This window comes from Chiroxiphia lanceolata, chromosome 9 (genome assembly GCF_009829145.1).
Source record: "Chiroxiphia lanceolata isolate bChiLan1 chromosome 9, bChiLan1.pri, whole genome shotgun sequence".
Taxonomy (NCBI): Eukaryota; Metazoa; Chordata; class Aves; order Passeriformes; family Pipridae; genus Chiroxiphia; species Chiroxiphia lanceolata.
In genome coordinates, this window is record NC_045645.1 from 18,937,363 (window position 1) to 18,963,015 (window position 25,653).

A 25,653-nucleotide genomic window follows, 5' to 3' on the forward strand; every position below is an offset into this window, starting at 1 on the left:
TCGCTTCACAGAAGGGCCCTTTCAACAAGTCCCGAGGGTGTGCACTGCCCACATGTAGGTGGACACATCATTTTGTGTGAGCACAATGGGTAGCGATGCCTCATCTGGTAGAACAGCACAGAGCCTTTTGTTCATCCCTGCCCTTCCTCACAATTTTTCTTTTTGCTTCTGTGAAAAAAGGAGGGCCCACCTAGTAGGAAGGAAACTCAGGCACTGACTATACACAAAGCAACTGGAGTGGGAGGAGTGCCTTACCATCACTCCCCACCTCCTTCGGACCTATGCAAGACAGTGTCATCTCTAATGACTTTTTGCACTCAGTGTGACAGCAGCAATCATCCTCTCAGAAGGCAGGTACGGCTGTTACACAAACAAATACAGACACAGCTGCATATGCCCTCCCTCCCTGTGACTGGGGCACACAGTAGGATTAGCTGCCCCAAGGCTTCATTCCTCCAGCTGTTTCTCTTAGATACAACCATCAGAGAGAAGCAAACAACAGAACCGAGCCCTGCTATGGCATCCCTGCACGCATTAAGAAGCAGCATCTGGGAATATTCAACACGCATTTTGAGTGGTGAGACTTCTCTCTCCAAACACGTTTAGAGTAAACTAAGTAGACAAGATGACTCCTCATATCTACTGAAGTCAATGGGGGAGTTTCAGCCCAAATCAGCGTAGCATGGATTTACTACAGTTTTCTACTAGAGACTATAACACAATATCCAGACTAAGAAAGCACCTAAATTTGCTTGGCTTCAAATACACATTTATATCCCAATGTCAACTTCCCCATGTGTGTGAGTACTGTCATCCATAGATATGGCACAAGGATATCTCCTTTCTTCATTTCACCCCACTCCAGGCCTGCTGGTTGTTTCCCCCCCTTTGTGGTCCCATTTTTTTTCTATTTTTACAGCTGTTTCTGCAACTATTTTTTAATCCAAACTTCCAAGAAGCTTCATTTGCTACCTAAAAGGAACACTGAACCTGAATTAAGACTACACACAAAATGTCGTGTGGTTATCTGAGTATTTTCCCCAGGTCAAAATTAAGACATAATTGATCACTCTCACCATTCAGATAATGAAAGCAGTAATTTTGCTCATACCAAGGAATCTGATGGTCCTGCGCACCAGTGGATTTATATAACAACAGTCTCCAGTTAATATTGTTTTTTCTTGGTTTTCAAAATCCTTTGTAGCTAACTGTAGACAAAAGACTGCAGTTTCTCCAACGATAATCTTAGGGAAGGAGAAAAAAGGGGAGAGAAATGGTACATCAGATTACAGCAAGTAAAATACACTAATATTACAGAGACAGCCATTTCATCTTAAAGAAACAAGACCAAATCAGCACAAAAGACAACATAAATGAATCAAGTTCTGTACATTAATCTTCTTATGAGGGAAGTATGTCTTATGGTTTGATTTACTTTATTTGCCTTAAAAGAGAATAAATTACTACAACCAGGATTTGGAGTCGACATAACATAACCTAGTTTTCAGGATGAGGGGAAAGAGAAAGAAAGAAATCTATTAGTTCAAGAACAACAGATCACATAACGCAGAAGATTTGCACCATGGCAAAGGCCTAATCCTGAAAGACACTGAACATTTCAGTTTTCACATGGCTTTCACTGGCACTCAGCACTTCACAGGGTTGAGCTTTAAATTTTGCACCACAGCAGGTGAAAATTAAAAAAAAGAAAAAAAAAAATCTTAACAGAACTCCTGTTCATATCAGAGGTTTGGTTTGCCAGGAGGCACTTGACAGGGTTTGATTCATATTTTGCCAGCTAAGTTTATCAAGTCTGGCTTCCTCATGCTTGAACAAAGTGTCACCACTGATATTTCAACATTGTTTCACATTCATTACACCAAAATGAATAAAGTTCTCGTGTCTATATATTGTTTACATTATGGTTGGTAAAAAATAAACAAAGATCAAAAAATGAGAAAACTACGTATTTTAAATGTAAAATATCCCCTGCAGGTTGTGTATTTACCTGTACAGCAAAGCATGGCCTTTAATTTATTCAAACAGTTATGGTATTGAGACTTAATAGCCAAAGCCAAGCCTTAAGCAGGTACCTATCTAAACCTACTATACTGAAGTGTTATGGCAAGTAGCACAGGCATAATCAAAAAGTAAAGCAGAAGGGTCAAATACTGATCACTGTATTCTAAATCTGATTCACTGTGGGAATTACAGGCAAGGCTCTTGTACTCTTCTATATGAAAAGTTGTAAAAGCTGTACCTTATTGAGGTACATCACACTTTAATAAACAGGAATGAAGATCAGCAAACTGAAGTCTTAATACCACACAAATACAAGAAAAAATGCCATTAAATCTGATTCACCGCCTAGGTTTTCCTAAACCTTTCACCTAAGAGGAAAATACAAACCTTTTAATACATCACAACAGGTCTGAACAGTTCTACACACAGCACTGGTTACAAAAACACCCACAAGTATGGACACTGACTCACATGTACATTTTGTTGTCAGGAAGAATGCAATTAATGACCTTACTTAGCTGTGTGCAGATCTACACAGATAACCCTGGGGCTGAACTGTGACACACAGGAGAAAAGTGCTTCTTACAAATAATGTGGCATGAGTAACAAAAATAACTGTGGTGGTATGTGTGTAAAAAGCAAGATTCAGTTTGTCACCAAAACAGTCATTATCTATTACTTCAGACTGACTTTAGATCCTAGTGGAATTTTTACATCAAACAAATTTCAATACCTGAACTAACAAATATCCTCTCTCTATTTTGATGCAAGCAAATTTTCAGCCTACTGAAGTAGAATTCCTTCATCTATAATTAGCAAATGATCAGTATACATGAAAAGTAACTCAACCTTGAATTCAAGGCCATCCAAATTATGACAAAGAGAATTCAACCCAATGAATTCTTGAAAAAAAAAATAAAAATAAAAAAATCAGTTTTAATATGATTCATAAAAGTGAGAACTGAAACAATATTATTTTCTGTGAGTCACAGTAACGCCTTTCTGTCATCAAGGACTAGGCAACCTGAACACAGTCAGATTCTGCATTTAACCGATTCTTTTTGCCAAACTCAATAAATTTCAGTAAAATTTTCACAGATTTTGAAACTCCAGGAAAAAGCAGAATTCAGCACAAGGGAAGCATCTGTGATATACAGTGCTCAACCTTTTGCAAGAACACCAAGAGAAAGAATGCCAGCAAGCTCAACTCTCCAGCTCTGAGTACAGACTGAATCTGCTGATCTAAGAATAAAGGCCTTCTTGCATGGTAGGGAAGCTGGGGTTAACGAAAGGGAGAACTGTTCATTCACTTATAGGAAAGGATATCCTCATTTTCAGCAACCTGTCTTCATTGGTTGCATCTAGATCCTTACTGCTGCCAACAATTTTTCCTTGTTACATTTCCCATCTTTGATGGTGACCTGGATGAAGAAAACCCTCTGCTCTGAGAATAACAGGGAGCAGTGTTCACTCTTAGCTGAATGAAAACACTCTTAGAGTGGGCACGTATACGTAAGGGTCAGAAGGATGCAGAACCCAGCTAAAGACAAAATTTTTGCTATAGCAGGCCTAGTGCTCTACTGTCAGAAGTAATCAGAGTGGGATATGCCACTGAGCACACAAGGCATTCATCTCTATGCTTCTGTGGCTTCATTTTGACAGAATCCTTCTAGAATTTGGCAATAAATACAGGTCCTTTATTTTTCTGTACTGGCAGCTCAGCTAAAGCTGTTCTCCTTCCTCCATCCTTCAGCACAAGCACTGCTCATCTCAATAATCAGCCTATTGATGTTTCAGAAATGGAAAGAAAATCTTTTTCAATCTCAGCAAATCCCATGAGAGATTCTGTTTCCCAGTGCAATTCTTTCTCCTTCTTCTCTCCAGCATCACTGGCAATACTCAGCCCTACAGGGTAGAGGAAAAGGAGGGCGATCTCCCCCTTGCCCTTTACAATAATTTGCATGCCTGGAATATTCCTTGAAGGAATAATTTCTGTATTCCCACTGGCACAGGAACCACCATTACCGCTTCCACTGCATATGCAAGTTATAATCAGTCAACAAATGACATTTAATTAAACAAAATTATTTGTGTACTTTTTCTCTAAGTCTTGGGGCAAAAAGTTTTTGGAATATTCCTAAACTGACAGCGAAAGATTGCAATGGAGAATCTGAATGTTCTGACAACACAAATCTCTGGACAAAACTACACAAGTTCAGGTATAGAAATATAATTTGCAATGGAAAGAAGAGGATACTAGAAGTATCTTTTACCTTATTCTAACAGGGTCATACTACTTAAGATCACTGTACAAATTTCCAGAAGGTATATATTAAAATACTTAGCTCACAGATATTTTAACACCTGTTAAAAGCAGAGGAGGCCATCCTTCCCTAAGGGTGAGAAAACCTTTTGACATAAAACTACAGCATGTAAAGTATAAGGAAAAGAACAATTTTCAGCTGAAGACTAACAGTACAAAGTGCAGGCTTTCCACTATTCTAAAGAATATATATATAAAAAACTTACTTTCACAGTCCTTAGATAAAAACACAGGGTACATAACTGCTACAAGAAGGAGCAAGACAAGAATGATCCTTTATTATTAGGGAAGCATGTAAAAAAAATATTAACCCAGTAAAATTTAAGTTATAGGAGAAGTTTCGCCTCTTAACCCCTGATTAATTTATTATCTGACTGATTTTCATTGTGGTTTTAAACTAGTGATATATTTATTGCCAACCACTTAATACCAGTTCCCTTTCCTTGTTTTCTACACAGGATTCTTATAGCCTTTAGCACACATTCTATACACTGATTCCTTCCTCCCAAATAAGTCCAGGGTTTTTTCTGTATTAGTCATTTTTCTGAATGCAGGCAAGCTGTTCCTAGTTTTAGCACTGTATGTCAATTTAGAAATCTCATTTGGCCTTCCCAAAATGATCTATCCAGTATATTCTTCACTTGGTTCTAAATTCTGAGCTGTTTTTCAACTTAAAATGTCAAACCTGACTCATTCCAAATATTAGAGCTAGAGCAGCTCTGACATTGTTGATTTTCCAGTAAACTGACTCCATAAACAAACTTCCCCCACTGTCACCTATGGTTTACAACGCCCAGCACCTATATAAATAAATGACCTTAAATCTGCACTTCTGAAATACTAATGAGGTTTATTTTATGGCCTACCTTCTCATCTATATCACGTAACTGCCTATAAAACCCCAGGACTCAACTGAGAATTAAACATTCATTTGGATGACAAGATATCTGAGGGTGCATTAGTGCATTTAAACACGACAAATCCTGAAATTTAAGGTTGATAATCTCTATCTGGGATTAGGAAATAAATTTCCATGTATGCAGTCATAGACTATTCTAGCTAACACCTACTTTAGGATATACAAATGTTCATGAAATATTTCACACAGGCTAGGGAACATTGTGGAACACACGATTCCCTCTCTGCCAATTCTCAGGGTTATGCTGTAGCTACAGCAACCACTCAGATAGATGAGTAACGCTGAAAAGCAGTTATTACATTAAAAAAGACCACTAAATATTCATCCATGTGCTAAACTTGTCAAATTAAGAAGAACAGTTTACAATACTGTGCATTGTAATTCTGACTTCTTTTCATTCATTGTATTTCTCTTACTTAGGCATGACTTGAACCCTACTCAAGGCTTCTGTGAGACCATCTTCAAGAAATAACACAGCAAGGGATTGTCCCTTTGGGGAATGAGCATCTTGGGCAGTCCACAGCTCTGCTTTTCTCTTTAGAATGAGTTTTCTCATACTTCCTTATCAGACAAGAAGAGAAGTTGGGAACTGGAGCTAAAAATCTTGGGGATGATTTATGTATCTCTAGGGAAATTGCTGTCAATTAAGTTGCATTGCCTCCCCATTAATTTCACTTATGAGTTCCCACTTATAAGTGTGGTGTAGATCTCTTCTAAAAACATGGCTTCCACATGCTTTGTTATTCCTGCCCTTTACCTTATCCTCTCAGTTTTTGAGACCATGGGGTATTTCTGGCCAATTTCCTCTTCAAAGATGCCACGAACATACCAAAGAGCATAGGGGTCTCAGAGTTTGAAAAATCTAGCAGCATAAACCTTGGTCTTTAGTGATGCTGCTCTACTCTCCACTTTAAGCTAAAAACGTTGAGTGAGGTGACAGCCCTGGCAGGAAAAGCAACAACAGTATTTCCAGCAGTAGCAATTTCAAGTTCATTATGCAGAGCTTTCCCTTGAGGCCATTTTCTTTGTGTTTTTCTTGTTCTTTGCTTCTTGCTTGCTTAAACTGATAGCCAATGCCCTGGTTGATTTTCACAGAAGTACATTTTCTATAGTGAAAAATGACCAGTAGTTTTGCAGAAAATGAAAAAACAAATCCTAGATAAATCTGTCTGCTATTGGTTAAATACAAAATATCCCCTGTGCATTCAGCATGGGGATACAGGACCACATTGTATAGCAGCTTCTGAAGGTCTAGAGAAAAGATCTGAACAGAAAATTGCTTTTTCTAGAGACAGACATTGAAAAAAATACTTGGCCTGTTTTATCCAGTAAATTTTGTTTTAAAAATATGTAGTCTTTCTGTTTGTTTTTGGTTGGTTTTTTTTTTTTTTAGAAAAATATCAAAATGTAAATAGAGTTCCTGGTATATATTTGGTCATAGCCACTTAGAAAAAAAAAAAATTACATATCTAATAGTGAAATATTATCTGTAGGCTATATATGGTCTAGTGTATTGTCTGTGGTGACCAGTGACAGGACCCAATGGAGTGGCCTGAAGTTGTGTCAGGGGAGGTTTAGGCTAGATATTAGAAAAAAGGTTCTTCCCCCAGAGGATGGTTGGGTGCTGGAAGAGGCTCCCCAGGGAAGCGGTCACAGCACCAAGCCTGACAGAGTTCAAGAAGCAACTGTGCAATGCTCTCAGGCACACAGGTGTGGTTCTTGGGGATGGCCCTGTGCAGGGCTAAGGGTTGGACTCAATGGTCCTCGTGGGTCCCTTACAACTCAGCATATTTTGTGATTTCATACGCTACTAAACAATAATGTTACTTCAGACAGGAAGTATTTTTTAATACATTGTAGAGATAGTCAGTATGTAACAATGGTAAAGGTTGCTCACTTCCTGAAGACTTTATCACTATTTGGAAGCAAGAGGCACATAATAACCAAGCATTTATAAGCAGGAAGCCAGAAGAGAACCTTATAAGCATATAATCACAGAGACATGGACAACTTCTTCATTCACTGAATTATCCTCATTCATTACTTAACCATATGAGAGAAGAAACTGAAATGTTTCAAGCAAAGTCTCTAAGAGCTTTGCCCCCCCTTTTTCTTTTTTTTCTTAACTGAGCAACTGATCATGTGTGCAAATGGCATCTCCTCTGGAGCATGTCTGCAGTGCCCAACAGGCAAAGTCTCTGCAGAGCAGCACCAGGGCTAGAATCACACAATGCCAGAGCAAAGTCTGGTTACATGAAAGGATCATTTTGAGAAAGAGTTACCAAGACCCCTCTCTTCTGAGTGTAACTAAGAGAAAGGCCAGAGCACAAGTCTTGGCACATAAGAGCAGACCCTGTTGCAGCACTTGATGCTCCGTGACAGAAGCATAGGGATGAGCAGCAGCCCCACAGGGTGCACCAGCCCTGCCAGGCTCCGCCTCGATGAGAAATTCACTCTAGTTCTAACTGCATTCAGCCCTCTTTATCCACTGTCCTTGGCATTACAGCTCCTGCTCAAGTCTCCTAAACCTTTAATATCACTGTGAGATGAAGAACATCCAGCTGCTCTGCTCTGCAGTTCTCCCAGCAATTAGAAATGGCCAGGACACTGGGAAAACAAGCTCAGTAATGCCAGTGTGGCAGCCTGGGGGCCAAGTAAGTGTCTGGCAACTGGCTCTAGAACTATCTAAACTACTGGTACAGTTTCACGATGCTGAGACAACTATTCTTGGTGAACACATTGCAAGAGATAGTCGATAACAGGCATTCATGAGAACTCTTGCACATGCACCGAGCTTTTCTAATTTTGAAATATAACATCCAAAAGCTAGAAAAAAAATGTTAATCTAGAGAAAATCTCTACATGTAAAAAACCCCCTAGTAAATAGCAAGGGGAAGAGAGAAAAATTAAACTGTTCTAAAAGAATCAATTCATATTTCAAACTGTAAAGTTACTTTAGGCTCCAATACTCCATATAAGATTCTTACAGCAGGAAAATCATACAGGTTTTAAGTTAATCTCATTTTCTTTTTACAAAAAGTAAGGATGACATTATCCAGAGTTTCCAAGCTCCACACTTTACAAATACAACTCGTTAGGAACAGCAGTTGTAGTATGACCAGAGATCAACTAATTTCAGTCTTCTGATCTCTGACCGATACTTTAAAAAGGTGGTTGTTAAATATAATTATTTCATTAGGGAGTTTGAAGAAGAATTTTACATTAAATTTCTCTTTTTTTTCATAGATGTTCAGCTATGCACTCAACTGTATCAAGGAATTCTTCTACTGGACTTCAAGTGACACATCTGAGAAAGACTGTGGTTGGTTCCTCATGACCTGGCCTTGGTAAACTCCTTTGTTTCTTGACTGCCCAAGAAAATGCCAGAGAGTACTTTGTTCTCTCTGTTGAGGGAGATTGGTTTCTTAATCTGTCTGTGCATATTGAAAACATTATGCCTTGACAAACACTATACCAATGCTTATACCACCCATTCCAATGATCATTTCCAACAGCAATGTTATGCTGTATTTTAAACCTTAGGTGATCTACGCAACTGCACTTTTCTACCCAGGACGAACATTCAATTGCAAAATTCAACATAAACGGTCTTTCATCCCTGTTTGAATAAAAACTGATCACATAAAAGGCATCTCTTAAAGATTCTAGTCACAAAGTAGTGGTTTTACAGTCAGCATATGACTGTAGCCAACTGTTCTCAGAGGCTCAGAGGAAGAATATCTGAATTTCCTCCTTTTCACACTGTCTTACTTCTATCTCACTTCTGCTCAAGGTCAGCCACATTTTGTAGATAAATTATTCCTGAGATCAGTTCAAGGAAAGCCACTTTGACTGAATTGCCATTGTCATCAAAAAAATTGAAACTGAAGGGCCAAATACTACAACAGTATAAGCACCCTGTGTTTTAAAGAAGCTATGAGAAAAACAGGCTGTACATAAGATTAATACCTGTAAGATACCACAAAAATTGTATTCTGGATGTTTGTGGCAAAATTTGCGTATCTGCAACACATACACACATAATTGTTTTTTTTACTTATGCTTGTTATTATCAATTACTATTTGATTCCTAATGATAAATTTAAGCAGACAGCTCAGTGAAATAACTACATTTTTTATTAAAAATTATTTTCACAATAAAATAGCTGTCTTTGAAATCACATACCTAGCTCCACTCCTACTATAATGGCCTCTGTATAAGCATCTCTTCCTTTACAGTTATTTTAGGCTACAGTATAATTGCCAACACATCAACTGCATTAAGGTCATTAACTTCTTCCAGTTGAAATCAAAGGTAATAATCCCACAAATTTCAACAGGAGCTGGATTCGTTGTGAAAACCTATGGCACTCTAGATTAACAGCAATACTTAATCCAAAGTCAAGACATGGATCTTAGCTATGAATGCTATCCCAAGAAAACAATAAAACAAAACCAGGAAGACAAGCCAATTTTACAGGGGAGTAATACCAAATACTTGGGAAGAAGGTTGAACATCAGATAAATCAGAAAAAAAAAGTCCAAAAATGTAATGCCCGCTTCTGAATGTATTACCCTAAAGTCATTCTTATATAATACTGTATGTCTTCGCCCAGTAAGCATTATTGCAAAGGATCCGGGTGTCATTAAAAATGGGTTTAAAACATTTTAAAAGCTAATGCACAGAAGCATTTGATCCCAAACTACTACTTACTCTGAGTTGTCTCTCATCAGGGTTACTTGTGTGCAATATGTCCATACAGCATAAACCAACAGTAAAACTAGTCAGTAACAAACCCTGACAGTATAAATCCACTCTTCTAGTGCCTCTGAAAGCCAGGAAACAAGTGACCAAATAAAAGCTTTCAAAGAAAAGTACTGACTGCAACTTATACTGCTTGAGTAACACAGTCAAAGAGAACTACCCTACAAAAATTAACTTTTGAAGTTTCACTGACTTCAGGCAGACCCACAAAGTTATTCCCATAACAGTCATTAGAGATGCTGGTCAGTGAGAAAGGATCCAAAGAAAAAAACAGATCAGAAGTCCCTCTTCTAGACTCACCTCAAACAACTAATAAGCCCAGATATGAAATAATGTGTGACCATTCCCCTGTATCTCCTTCCTCAGACCTGAAAGCTGTAATTTCAGTGTGCAGTTATTTCTCCTTGAGAATGTTATTATAATAAATTAAGATTCTGAAGTGATTTATTAGAAACAGAATCTTAATGAAGTCAAAGTGGAGGCAGAGGCCTGTTTATGAGTACCAGAGGCTTTAATAATTACTTACCACTGCTCTTAACAATGCAATGGGAGTGCATTGTTAGCCAGCTAGCTTTTTCACACAACATTGCATAGCAGTAGCATATCCCATTTGTCTTTATTTGATACACATATATGTAGAAAGACCTTTTCAGTAATGATACTGTATGTCCTACAGACCAAATATGGGGCATTTTCTTCATGGTTTTCTGCAAATATGATTTGCACCACTTTTGTCACTCTTTCAACTCTGCTACAGAATGTCTATTTTAGTGCTCCTGCTACAAATCCAGATGGCTGCAGATGTGCAGCTGGCAACACTATGTTGTCTGACCCTGTTTAGGAGTTTACACAATGCAGTGCTTGAATTAAGAGGAAGTCCCAAGTGCCCTCATTAGCACAGCAGCCAATGAGCTGAAACAGGAGCAGCAAGAGTGGGAAATTTTAGCAAAAATTTCCTAGTACAGGAAATGCCTGCAAGACAGAGAGGAGATTGTATACTTTGCTGTGAAGACAGCAGAGCATAAAAACAGCCCTTTAAGGCATGCACTGGTATTCTGAAAACTAATTGCAAAGTCTACTGGCCAAAGTAAGCCCTGCTACTCTTCTTCACTATGTCACTGTATCTCCTTCCACTTATAAAGTAGTGCAAAATGCTTTACCTTAACAAGGATCACCTCCTTTGCATAGATCTGTAAAATATTAGTAAACATGTTGCTGCTTTATCAAATATCTTGGAAAAAAGTTCAAGTGGTGAGAGAAGTATTTTAAGGATGAATGTCTATTTGAAAATTTTTGATCTTGTGAAGCTTTGACACTGACTGTCTTCAAGGCAGACTTTAAAAGAGCTGGCTTTTGGTCTTCTCTGTGAAGACAATAAAGGGGTACTAGATAAAATACATATTTGTTATGTAAATGTACGAGCATGTATTTTTAAATCAATGTTGGATGCAATCTCTCATTATTTGAGCAACTTAAATTATTAGAAAAGAAATTCAAAGTATACTGCCTTGAAAGGTGCTTGCACACATTTGGTGATATGATAATAATTTAAGCATTCTGATGTAATGAACTAATTCTTTCAGGTATTGCTTTTTTTGCCATCGGCATTCAAAGTTAAAGGTACACATAAACTAAACTATGGATACAAGTCAACCAGGTAAATATGACTATTTTTCTGGCAGCACGTGCACACATTGCATATGTAAATAAGTTTATTTTTTTAAAGAAATAGTCTCTGCTTTACGATTTCCTTCTAATTCTAACCACACAGCAATCACAGTCAATTCACAAGCAAAAGAAATACCAAGTAAAACTGCAATATTAACTATGAAAATAAATGTGGTTCCATAAAAAGATTCTAGTAGCACTGCACATTCACATATAGTATTCCACCTCAGGAAAGCCTTGTGATTTCAAGTAGCACGGAAGCGTGCGATTAAACTCCATCAATACCAAGATAATTAATTAACAATGAGTATGTATCTAGCTCCTGTATAATTCTTTTCATGCACAAATCTTCTAATGCTTTACAGAGAAGCCTAATTTCACAACTACCACTCGACAGCTAGGCAGTAAAGGCTAGATGTCCCTCCTGCTTAAGTGGTCAGATCCCCTTATCGAGGCAAAGCCTGATAGATCTCACAACCCAGCTCTGTACATTTATTCTGCCAGCTGCAGACGTCCCCAAAACACTCACATGCCCCAAGGTCAGTCTGCCTACAAACCTCATCTGCCTTTGCTAAATGCTCTGGAAAGAGTCCCCGTGACTGAAGTGCTGTCTTCAGTCAAGCGTGAGCACTTGGCAAAGGGGACCATCCCAACAGCCGGACTGTCCTCACACCATCACACTGAGTGTGCTTGTGGACTACAGTATAATGCAGCATAAGCTCCCTTTTGCTCCCTCGGGCCTCTCGGATGCTCAGACTCATGTCTGTGCAGTTTGAATGCACGATGGCAGCAGCCTCAAGCCTGGTCTCATGGTAAAGCCCTGATACACCCCAAGAGGTCCAAGGACACTCCTCACAGGAACAGGAGAGGCAGAAACTGAACAGTGAAAAGGCTCTGGACATCAAGCTCAATCTATGTTAAGTATGAACAAAGTGCTGAAGCTCAGGCACATCCACACATTGGTCTGCATAGAGATGAATTTATGCACAGACTTGCACCTGGGGAGGTCAGACAACAGCAGGAACTGTTTGACCGTATGAGGTCCCCACTTGTCAGCAGAGCCCTGTCACGGACAGGCTGTGCACCCACTGTGCAAAATACTAAAAAGTAACATATATTGGTTTAACTCTTAATTAAAGCAGGTCAAGCTCAAATATTTCACCTCATGCTCCCCACAGCCTGCAAGCTGCATGTCATTGGTTACTGCAGCTCAGCTGACCCCACGACTAAGAAATCTTTAAGCAGAATTAATTCAGTCATGTCTGAGCCCTAAATTGCTACAGACAGGTCACAGAAATCCTTACTGCTATCCAAAATAACTAGACTGGGAAGCTGAGTTCCACTTACTGATTCTAATATTTAATACCTGATTTATAATGAGGTAAACTATACATTGATCAAAGAAATCCTCATAATATTGTTCAGAATTTGACTGATAAAAAAAATAAAATTTATGACTCTGATCCTTTTTAGAGACAGCATGACCCTACCAACCTAAAACAACAGGTGTTTCAAAATGCTACGTAGAGAAAGAAAAAATAAAATGAGAATAGCAGAATACTGTTGAGCTGAAATGCTCTTCATAGCTGCTTTTCCCCTGAATTATCATTTAGAAAACTAAAAACTGTGAATGCCTTCATACGTTCTCTTTAACCCTACATGGCTGAGAAGGAAGAAGTAATACCAGCAGAAAAGGAAAAATACTATTCGTAGAGAAAAAAGCCCTTAAAACATAGCTATACTGCATTTATATAATTGGCTGTACATCAAGAAGTATATAGGTTTAATTAAATTCTCATTTAATATACAAAGTATAATAATTTAGACAGAGGATAACTATGATACAATTATACAATACACACAAAATTACAGGTAACTGTATATTGTCCAGAATGATAAGCAGAAGTGGAATCTACAACCTACTGAGTTTTCCTCCAGTATAACCAGAAGGTTTTTATGGTGCCTCATACCCCAGGAAATGGCAGCCAGAATTAAGAATCAATTTTGAAGCCAAACAATTTGTTACAATGTAAGAACTTTTGCTTTCCTAGTCATTCTTTGAACACCTTGTCCACAGTACTATATGTGAATACAAAGGACTATGTTTTCAATAGATAATTCTTATTAAAACAGCATGCCACATGTACATGCTTTTTGAGTGCCAGAGCTATGGCATATTCACTTTAGCTGGACTTTTTATTTGCAATCTATGAGGTTACCACAACTCCTCTAAATAAAAACCATTCATGATGAAAGCTGGGCTGTCACGCACTTCTGTGAGATGCTGCAAGAGCATATAAAGCTTTTTAAACATTACACTGCTTTTAAGGCTGAAAAAACAAACAGATAAAGCTACTTATAATTCTACTTTGGTTGTCATTTATTATGTATTATATGGACACCCATCTCCTCAATCTTGCAGGATGTACAATGAGCAAGAACTGTTTAGCTGAAAAACTGATTATTACTTCAAGCCTGCTATTTTAGATTACAAACAATGCATACAAATTCCTTCATCGGACAGGATTAGTTGGATTATAAATTTCTCACTTAAACGTAAGTACATCCTTTGTAGGACAAACAGGCATTCAGCTGTTGCAAACAGAACCCTGTCTGCCTTGTTCACATCTGCTTGCCACTTTACTTCCAGGGAGCCCATCAAAGGATGAAGCATATGGCCTCAATCTTGTTAGCGTTTGTAAATCGCATGCATACTAAGCACAGTAGAAATACATTCAACTGGAAGTACAAACATAACTTCGGCAGGCGCTGCTCACGTAACCCATCACACCACAAGAAGAAGATGGACAGATAAAGAAAATTCCCAAGAAAATCCACAATGGTTCTGAGTTTTTAATTGTTTCTCCTGGTTACAGCTCTGTTGGATTAGTGGTTTTGTGCTGAGATAAAACCAGCATCAGATTATCAAATCATGTATTTGTCTTACTATGAGTCCCAACAGGCCAATACCAACATCTGGTACACAAAGTTACTGCAGACCTTAATAGTGCGATTTATTTTTTTATTCTTAAGTTGCAAAGCAATTATCCATTCACAAAGGAAGAGCATGACATAAATTATCCCTTTGTTTTAAACATCTCCTGCATTCTCCCACTCCAGAAAAGGGCAATTCCCCCTTTCAAAAAAGTGTTTTTCTCAAGTCCCCAGCATTTGCAAATTAAAAAAAAAAAAAAGAAAAAGCTGCTAATTTTATGTATCTTCCCCACAACCACCTGAGAACAGAAGAAGAAAACTATCAAGGAAAGTAGTTGCAGCTGTGCATACAGGTTGAAACAGAAGTATGATGACACAGACCAGATGGGCCCTACAAGAACAACCTGATCACAGAGCAATCAAAATTATTCTGGCAATTCCTTACTCATATAAAGTTTTAACAGCTGACAAATGTATCAGCAAGAAAAAGGCACACAAAGCTAAAAAGCTTTAGCTAATCAAAGATAATAATTGCAGTATTATTGAAATAGGTTATATATCAAGAAGCTAAAGAGAGCGTCTCACACAAATAAAACCATTTCCATTTGACTTCAGAGGCTGCTTAGTCTACCCAATTCATACAACTTTGGGTGTAAAACTGTAATCTTCTGTTGTACCAGCATTATCATATCAAAAGCACCAGGAGATGTTCAAATACTGCAGCTACCTAGCACAAAAAAATTCACCGTTTCCAGAAAAGAACGCTAGGATAGACCGTACACCTTGCTGGGCGATTCCTCCAACTTGCTCTAGAAGTTGTAAAAATGAAAACTTGACTACCTTGCTACATACACTTAGGATTTTTTGCCCTGTAACACAGAGCTGCTGGCAACTGCTCATCCTTGCATTATTTATCAAGCTTCCTTGATTTGTTTCTGGCAGAAATGACAAAACACTTTTAGTCTCCTTCAGGATGCACAGAGGCCACTTCTCCTTCAAGTAGCAGATCAGGAGAAAAGTCTATTCGATTCGCGGAACCATAGAATGGCCTTGGTGGGAAGGGACCATTAAAGATCATCTAGTTCCTACCCCTTGCAAGTAGGTTGCTCAAAGCCTGGTTGCTCATCCAACCTCGCCTTGAACAATTCCAGGGATGGGGCATTCACAGAGTCTCTGGGTAACCTGTTCCACTGTCTCACCACCCTCATAGAAAAGAATTTCTTCCTAATGTCTAATCTAAATCCACCCCCTTTCATTTAAAGCCATTCTTCCCCTATTTTATCACCACATGCCCTTGTAAAAAATCCCTCTTCAGCTCTTCTTGGCTCTTTATGTACTGGAAGGGGCTATAAGGTCTCCCCAGGGTCTTCTCTTCTCCAGCCTGAACAACCCCAGGTCTCTCAGCCTGTCTTCATAGCAGAGGCGTTCCAGCCCTCTGATCTTCTTTGTGACCCTCCTCTGGAATCACTCCAGCAGGTCCATGTTATTCCTATGTTGGGGAGCCAAGAGCTGGATGCAGTACTCCAGCTGGGAGTCTCACAAAAGTGGAATGCCCCTGTGCTTTGGTTTCTTTCCAAATTATCAAAGTGTCCATAGAAGCAAAAGCGACTTGGTATCAACCATGAAGCAGAAAAATAATCAGCCTAAAACAGGTTGAAGAAACATTTGTGAAGATATTGGGTTTTTTGTGACTAAGGTGAGGAATAAAGAAACATCTCAGGTATGAGGTAAACTTACAGATTCCTGGCACAGCAAATTCACAGAGAACATTTTCAGAAATATTTATTTTTTCGGAACTTTAATTCTAGATTGTGCTTTTCCTTGAGTTATAACCAACAGGTAACAGTATTTTGATGTCCCTGAAGTGGATCACAATCTAGAACCCATTTTCATGTACAGCACTAAGTTATATACTAGTAGAATAGTTTCAGTGAACTACAGGTTAACTAAAAGCTTCTCCGTCAAGAGCATTTTGAGAACTCAGCCTGATAAAATGTGATTAGTCCCTCATGTCACAGCACACAGAATCACAGATATCAGAAAGAAAATAGAGACCAGTAGGTTCAGAAAGAAAGACTGAGAAGGGAGCATGCCCAATCACATCAGCTAGATCTATGTGCTGGAATCAAGTGGTGCATCTCCTTCAGGGCTCTGTATATTCTTCAACTACTCTTGAGCTATGTGGACGTGGAAGTATTAAAAGATCAGCAAAGACATTGAAGAAGAAAGGAGACTTATGAAGTCTGTGCTGATCCTTCAAAAAGCAGTTTCTCTTTTTCAATTTTCACAGAATGATCTTGTTTTTCTTAAGCATCAGGGTACAATAAATTTGATGCAAAACCAGTGATACTGCATCTCTCACTTTACAGTCTTTTTTTGCCAGGATTCAAAATTTCTTCCTCAAAAGAAAGGAAAAAGTTACTAATTAAAGCTAAGTTGAAGGCAGAATGCCTGATTTTTGGCACATCCCAAACGAGGAAAGGATGCAAATCTAAAGATTCCTCCAGTCTCCAAAAAAAAAAAAAAAAGAGAATACAATAGTTCACGTCTAAATGGCAGATATTTTTTCAGTGATAACATTAGAAGGATTATCCTAAAACAAATTACTCTTAATTGGTTTACAGAGAAAAATATTAATATGGTAGGAATTCACTGAGGCAAACAGAAGTGCATATTTTATGAATAAGTACTGTAAGCATCCATTTGTTACTTCAAAATAAAAAACAAACAACATTTGCATAACAAAACTGTTTACATATCTTAATGAAAATGTGTCATTATCTCCTCCTGGCTTTTATATGACAGTCAGCATACATCTTAGGTCCAATACATTGAGTTTTATACCATCTATTGCTTCAACAGCTTTGATATTTTAAGTAATCCACATTAGCATGCAGAATCAACAAGAATCCTTGAGTGCAGTTATTAGTATTTTAAAGAGGTCAAAATTATGCAGATCTACCAGAAAGAAATAATGCAGAACTGATCACTCTATTGATTCTGCAAACATGAGACACTAGCCTCACCATTCTACAAATCAATTCTACTGGAAGCTAAAGGATTAGACTGACGTGCATTTCCCAAGCTACATCTGTCAGAAGTTTAAAAAAGCAACCAGCCCACTGAGCAAGAACTGGCACTTTGGGAAATGGCTTAAATAGCATTGAGCTCTCAGCTAGCAGTTTTAGGCTTTTTACATATTTGAATAGACTCAAGAGTCTTATTTCTTGTCACCTCCACATTTGACTTAAAGATAAAAATTAGGGAAAAAAAAAAGAAAGAAAAAAGAAAAAACCAAACCTTGTATTGCAAATTTCTCAGTATACCAGACATTTCAGGATCTTAGTGCTATGGACAGTAAAAGCACGGGAGCACAGAGCCAGCAGTACTGTTTCAACCCTAAGTAACAAAGACAAATAGGAGGAAGGGAGGAGGGGAGCCCACAGGGGCACTGCCTCTGCCTAAGTCTCATCCTTCCCTCCTAGAATCTCAAACTTAGGGCTTTTCCATTCTTCTGATTGCAATTCCCACCTCATTCACATTTTACTGATAGTGTGCCTAATGCTCCTTATGCAAACACATCTACTCAAGGCATTACTTTGCTTGTGCCTAAAAGTATGACTTAGGAGACCTTCAACAGATAAAAGTCTTACATCAGACTGGACCATATACTTTATGTTAAACTGCAGTTGTTTTCAGACTTTTTTTTTTTAAAAAACAAACCAAACAAAACCAATCTTTTGGGCCTTCAAAATTCTCCAGTGGAAGAACTCAAAAACTACAGATTTGACAGATAAGAAACAGTGCATACACCCCTTAGAGATAAACCAACATTCTAACGTATCCTGCTTTATTTCATGAAACCTACATAAAAGCTAGTCCAACTGCCCAACCAATTCAGGGTTGACCAAAGGCTTGGTAAATACATTGTAATTACTTGACCAAAGGCTGTAGATATACACACCCAGTAAGCACCAAGTGCAGAGTAGGAAACCTCCTTCCTTCAGGCAGTTTCCCCTTCCTATGCTAGAGCACTCGCAAGCCAAGCACTGCAGTAGAGCTAGCAGTCTGCTTCTGCCTTGGGACTACATTTTCCCAGATCAGACTCCTGAGCACCTGTGCCATGACAGCCAGCTGCATCCATCCTTGGATAGCATGGGGGCAGATAAGAACAGGGAAGCAGATGGACTCAGGCACAGCAGCAATGCTGTACTAAGGCTACACAAATGCACTAGCAGGAAGTAGCACTTTGAAGACTAACCTGAAAGTTCCCATGATTAGCACAGGGCTCACAATACATCCTTGTCAAAGGACACAGCTTGATATTCACAGCTCAGCATATGCATGTTGCTGCCCTGTGATGAGACACTCAGCTCAACCTCATGGCTTGACACTGAGATCTGCTACAGCATCTCTGATGTAGCACTGGAGTTTTGGATGAGCAGCCATGTGACAGCCTCACAGCCCCAGGAGACCCACTGCTGATGAGCTGCTTATCAAGACAGATCCAGCTACTGGTGCTTTACTTTTCCACTTTTCTAATAGCAGGCATGTGGAAAGAGGAAAGTCATTGGGAAAAACTCATCTGACTTTTGAGCAACTTCATTAAAACTCCATGCAATGAAGCCATTAATTGAGTCACTTTAAGAGAACCAGGCTTACCTTGAAGCACTCTATGGCTCCAATTCACAAGTCCCATGCCTCAAAAAAACTCAGCTGCTGCAAACACCAAGGTAAAGACTTCGTTGCTCTATCTCAAAACTCCAGAAACAGCAAAAATGATTTTTTTAAAAACTCGTAAATCATGGTATTTAGTATGCTATATCTGAGGACAAAAATGATTTTGAAAAAGAATAGTACAATTGCATTTGTAGAAATCCATTTTCTTCACTGGTCTACATTTTTATCTTTAGAGACAGAAATTTAGCTTTGTTAAATGATTCATTTTTATATTTCATTTACAGAAAAAAATTACAAAATATGTATGTACAAACTGTCATAGACGAGAAACAAATTAAATAGAAGGGAATCTAATTAATCTCTGAAATCTTGGGAAGGAACTTCAACCACAGCTGAAAACATATACAAGTTTCTTTGGTGAAGAAATACTACCTTCACAACTTCTTTCAATGAAAAGAACAAGAAAGACAATGTGCATATTCTGCACAACTGAGAAAGTGTCATCCCGTGTAAACATTAAAATCCAGGAGGGTTGCCCAAGGCAAATCAGAACAGAATTCTGTTCAAAGACTTAAAAATGTTGCCTTCATTTAATAAAATTATTAGACTTAATGCCGTTGAAGTCATGAAATTCCCAGGAGCTGAATTCTCCATGTAAAATAATTAAATAAAAATATTTTTCTAAAAAGTGCAACACAGGCACCTAGAATGTGGTTTTCCACGCCCTGACATCCCAAAGCATGTCATTTGCCCAAAAGACTGGTGACTGGGAAAGGAAGCACAGTTAAGTATCATTAAATACTATTATTAGCTTTTTAGCAAGGCTAATTATAAGACTGCCAACCCAAAATGTCATGGTGATTTCTCATCTAATCATCTAGTACCTAGAAAATGAATGGAAACTATCAATTCATTTTTCTGACACATATTAGGAAAAACTGATGCTCAACATAAATCTGACATAATCTTTATAACTTCCTGAGCCAAACAAAGGAAATAGAATTAAAAGCAAAACAAACATCACAGGCCAACAACAGGAAAACATCACCAACAACCAGTAAAAAAATCTCCTCCCTTTCAAATCTCAACAGCATTTGGGGGTTCAAAAGAGCAAACAAACAGGAAAATAAAATGGTAAAGTACTTGACAGCAAAATCAAAAGAAGAACAAAACCAAAAGACTACATGACCTGTTTTGCCAAATGATGAGGTGCAATCCCTAGCAAAAAAACCCAACCAAACAAAAAAACTGAACAAAGTCTCAAATACTAAGGCTGATCCTCTAAAAGGTTTTATGTTGGATACCATCTGAGACCTCATGGTGCTACAATGTAGAAATTGTGTCTGGGATTACCATAGCATCACCCTGATGAAGCTTTTTATCTTCCTAGGTTTTTCATATTTTCCTGAAAATATAATCTGTGAAACAAATAATTACTGTCTTAAAAGGCCTCTTCTTATTGTATTTTTTTATTATTCTAATGCTTATAGTTGATCAAAATAAACTCTTTACATGGACTTTATGTGTAACTATGCATGCACCTGGCAAGTCTACATATGATCCACCTCCAATGGTTAAATATTCCCCTCTCACTCTTTGCTCCACAGTATGGTAAGGGATCACTAAATGATGCTAATGCCCTCCTTATCTGACAACACAACGATACCCACAACAGCTTGAACGGAAGACATATCACTGATTTTCCCTTTTAGCTGTTTTCAAAAAAAAAGTAAATGCAAAGAAAAATCAATGAAATAAATCTCTTTTTAGACACACCTGTTTAGAACTGACTGATAGAAGATCACGTTCAATTAGAGACACACAGGTTTCGTATGCACACACATCAGTAACTGTGACATATGGAGACAACTAAATCAAGTAGAACTGCTCCCTGTTCCTTGCATATATCAGTTACTTTCAAAAACCAAAACTGACAGAGGGTTTTTCTCATTAGTACTGGATGACACATCAGTAAGTGGTTGCTGACAAGCGAGTTTCCCTCAGGTTGCCCACATACCTGCAACCGACAGGCGTTTCGAAAAATAATAGATTATTTTTACCAAAAGGAGTCGCACGGGGCTGGTAATAGAAGCACTGGCAGTTACATAAACCGGAGCTAAAAATAAACTTCAGGGGCGCGGGTGGGCAGCGGTGGGGCAGGGGCTGGGGCCGCTGCCCGTCGGGGCCCGCAGGACCGCAGCCCCGGGAACGCGGAGGGTCCCCGCCCGCCGGGCACACCCCGCCGGCGGCGCCGCTCCGGCCGGACCCACGGCCCGCCCCGGCCCGGTCCAGCCCAACAAGTCGCCAGAGTGGGGGCGCGGCCGGCCCCTGCTTACCACCAGCACGGGCACTCCTGCGGTCAGCGAGTAGAGCAGCACCGGCGGCACGGCGCTGCGGTCCTCCGGGCCCGGGTAGGGCTTTCGGTACGCGCCCTCGTAGCAGAAGAAGCCTTGCACGTTGACGGTGAAGGTGTCCGTGTATTCGAAGTAATAAGCCAGCATCACGGTCCCTGCCATGATCACCATCTGGAAGTAAAGCATGCTGGTGAGCGGAGGGGGCACTCGCATGTACGTGGGCTCCGGCGGCCGCGGCAGCCCCGCTCCCCGGCGGCGCGCTCCGCCCGCTCCCCGCCGGCATCCACCGCGGGCGGGGGCGGCTCAGCGGCGGCCGGGAGCGCGGTCGGCCCGGCGGGGAGCGCGGCCAGGGCAGGGCAGGCGGGGCCCGGCCGCCGCTCCGGCACCGGCTCCAGCGCGGCCGCGGCTCGTGCGGGGGGCGGGCGGAGCGCGGCGGCGACGGGGGGCGGCTCCGCCCCGCCCCGCCCGCGGAGCGGCAGCCGCGCCGGACCCGGGCCCGGCGGGGAGGAGCGGGGCGGGTGAGGTCAAGCTGGGAGTTCCCCGGCCCCGGGACGGCTCCCAGGGCACGGCCCCGCGGCCGTGATTAGCAAGGGGACCCCTCCTACGGGGCGGGGAGCACTTGGGTCCCTCTCTACACCCACTCACACCTGTATGACGGGCGTGCACGGGCAGAGCATCTCCCGCAGGTGTTTGCCGGCCCGGCCCGCACCCGGCACGGAGGCGCCGGGAAGCGGCCCCGACACGGCCAACAGCTACAGCTCGGACGGGGCCGGGCAGGCAAAGGGATCGCCACTGTTCGCCGGAGTGGTAAAGGCCTCAACATGGAATCACAGAATCAGTTAGGTTGGAAAAGACCTCTGAGATCATCGAGTACAACCTATGACCGAACACCACCATGTCAACTAGACCATGGCACTAAGTGCCGTGTCCAGCCTTTTTTTTAAACACCCACATGTACTGTGTGTGATTCTGTGACTCTGTGATTTTGCAAGAAAATAAGTCTTAATTTTTTGCTCTGTGGTTTGCCAGACATTTTTATGTAAGCAGTTTTGGACATACTTAGTAATTATATATTAGCAACAGAGTCCATCATATACTTCAAAAATAGATGCCTTTTAAAAAAGCAACTCAACAACTTTATTTTATGTGCTTATATTAAAAAGCCTGTTAATGCATAAGACTAATCCTGAGCATAACTACTTGTTTGGATCATGAGGTATATGAAATACAACATTTGATTTTTATGATTAACTTGTGCTTCTGGCTCATTACTGGCAACAGTAGAAGTTTCCCACAGTCCCACAACTACCCACCCTCACCTCCCAAGCCTTCCAAAACCAGGAATGGAAGTACATACCCTTTTGTATATGGATACCCATGAAAGCAGTTAATACTCAAAGCTTTCATTTAAAAGCTATAAAGAAATTTATAGCTGGCCATGAAGCTATCCTCGCCCAATTAACATCCTACAGTAAGAGGAGAGTCTGCTCTGGTGCTGGGAGAAATCATACAGATACAAACACAAAAGAGTTCTACTTAAAAATACATACATAACACACACCCATACAATTTAGAATAGATGACTGTGCCCAAGGCCCGATTCATCCATGTGTGGGCTCTAGTTTGGATTCCCAAAGCCAACAGCTAAAAAGATAAAAAGTTACTTAAACGTACACACCGCAACCCAAATATTATAAGGATATGAAACAGTCTTTAAATGGACACCTTAGCCATAAAAAGTCCACTTATCTTAGATAGCAAAGGACATTAAAAATAACAAATGAGATTTGATTGCTCTGTTTTATAATGTGTAATCATTCTTCTAGTGTTGTACTTTGGCTTTAACTGTTCATTTTCCTCTCCCTTCTAGAAAATGTTGTCCATATTCAGTGATGTTAGTCTCCATGCATTTATTTTTAATCAGCCCTTGAAGAACACACTTTTCATGCCTGGATTCCACATCCAGTCTATTTTTATGTGTTCTTAACACACTTTCCAGAAGAATCTAAATCATGTCATTCGCATTGCTCTCACCAGACTTAGCTGGATAGCTCCCTACCTTTACAGATTTTTCAGTGAGACATGAGACATCTTGTGGTGAATTCTGCCTAGCACAAAGTTTATATTCCCCATTACTTTACAGCAGTCCAATACCCATTATCATACACATAAAAATCTTAACCCTGGAAATTGCATACAGGCACCTTCATTGTTAGGATATAAGGTCTGATCCAAAGACCAAAGTCGACAGCAGGACTGCAATAAGCACAAGACTCAGCTCTTCAGTTCTGTTTGAGTGGATGCCCCAGAGAAATGCTGGTGGCATATTTCTTTCAAAAGTTGCCACTGGGGAAAATCAACCTTTTTCCAGAAACCAGCTAATAAAATAGTCCTGTATTTGGCTATTACAAACCAACTTCTGCTTATAGATATAACAATGGAGATACTGCATGTAGGAATTAGAGGACATAAATAGTCTTGTTTTTACAAAACAGTTTTGAAGCTACTATCAAAATCTCTAAAGGATTTTGGAAAGAATCTCTACAACTAACTCCTTATTAAATAGCAAGGGGCTCGACAACTACAAAACTTTAAAGCAGAAGGTATCTAAAAACTTCAATGATTTTTTTTCTTTGAAAGCTCTCTAAATTTATGACTGTTTCTGGAAAATAATTATGAACTGTGTATTTATTTTTATACAGGTAAGATATGCTCTTGCACTGTCAGCCTTTCTCAGCCCCTTCCTCTTCTCCTACTTAAAAGATCTTTTTTTCCTTAGAATAAAACTAAAAGGCTTGGTTTATTGCAGCTAATAAAGTTAAAATCTGAATTAGCTTCTGTCTAACTTGCACTAGTTGAAAAACACACATGCACTTGATGCTTGCTACTGTTCTCTTCACAGAGGTCAACTGTTGTAATATATAGCCTACTATTTGGTATGATAATGAAGGGTAGGAATTCATAGGTAAGACAGGTCCAAGCTCCACAAGATGCTTAGAATATTACAAAAACAGACACTAATACCAAACATTACTATATTTTAATACCCATAACCACATTCCCATTTTTGCAGATGGACTTTATAAGCATGGCCTGCACACCAGTGACTTGCCTTCATGAATATGAATTTAGCTGATCAAGTAAAACCAAAGATAGCCTTTTATTAGAGCTTGATGTTTATTGACTGCACAGTTGAATATGCAAACATGTATTAAATCAAACAAATAGAAGCATAAGAACACAATCCCCAGTGACTAATGCAACCCACTAAATATATTCTGCAACCACAGTGATATGCAAAGACAGCAGAATGGCAGAGAAAAGCCCAGAACCAACAATTTTTGTTTCAGAAGGCTATTTGTAAAATTATTGGCTGAAACTCATATAACAGACAGACTTGTTTTGAAATTAACTTCCTTGAGAATAGTGCCACTGAGCTCAGAGCAGGAGTTCCCTTGATAGTCATCATAGATTTATCTTGGTCTCATCATTTGCTAACTAATTTTAAGTGAAATTCCAGCTCAGGAGACACAATGTACAGCAGATACAATAAGATACACTGTTTTGCAATACTTTGAAATCATGACCTTCATTACAGGAAGATATTTCCAATTCCAAACCAAATTTACTAACCTTTCATGTGCTTATATCACCAACTCTTATAGTATTTTCTAATTATAAAAGACTGCTATGTCAAATGGCAGTAAAGAAACAGAGCCAACCCAACCAAAGCATCTCAATTGGAAGAAAATAAGAATTGGTATCAAATCATCCCGCTGTTTTTATCTTTCTGTTTACCTCTTTCATGCTTTATCTGAGTGTCAGCAGCTGGAAGCCCCCTAACTGTTTCCCTGTTACATCTCCGCACTACTACAGTAACCCATCCATTTCTGAGAGGAATATTGGATCTGTGTTGATGGCACATTAGTAGGGAAGAGACAGAATCAACTAGATATTGTTAAGAGATAACTAAAAGGATATTCTAACT

At 39.5% G+C, this 25,653-nt stretch overlaps 1 protein-coding gene across 3 annotated transcripts in view; it reads right to left on the reverse strand.

Annotated features, from left to right (window-relative positions):
* PLPPR5 (phospholipid phosphatase related 5) overlaps nt 1–25,653 on the reverse strand; it is a 149,855-nt gene that overhangs the window by 59,351 nt on the left and 64,851 nt on the right. For 2 of the 3 annotated variants that reach the window (XM_032697143.1, XM_032697144.1), the window contains exons 4-5: nt 21,648–21,836; nt 1,112–1,244 (exon numbers count right to left, since the gene is read on the reverse strand). In XM_032697143.1, coding sequence (XP_032553034.1) covers nt 1,112–1,244; nt 21,648–21,836 — 322 coding nt within the window. Of the gene's footprint in view, nt 1–1,111; nt 1,245–21,647; nt 21,935–25,653 lie in introns of those variants that run through there. The other variant, XM_032697145.1, reaches the window with a different exon arrangement.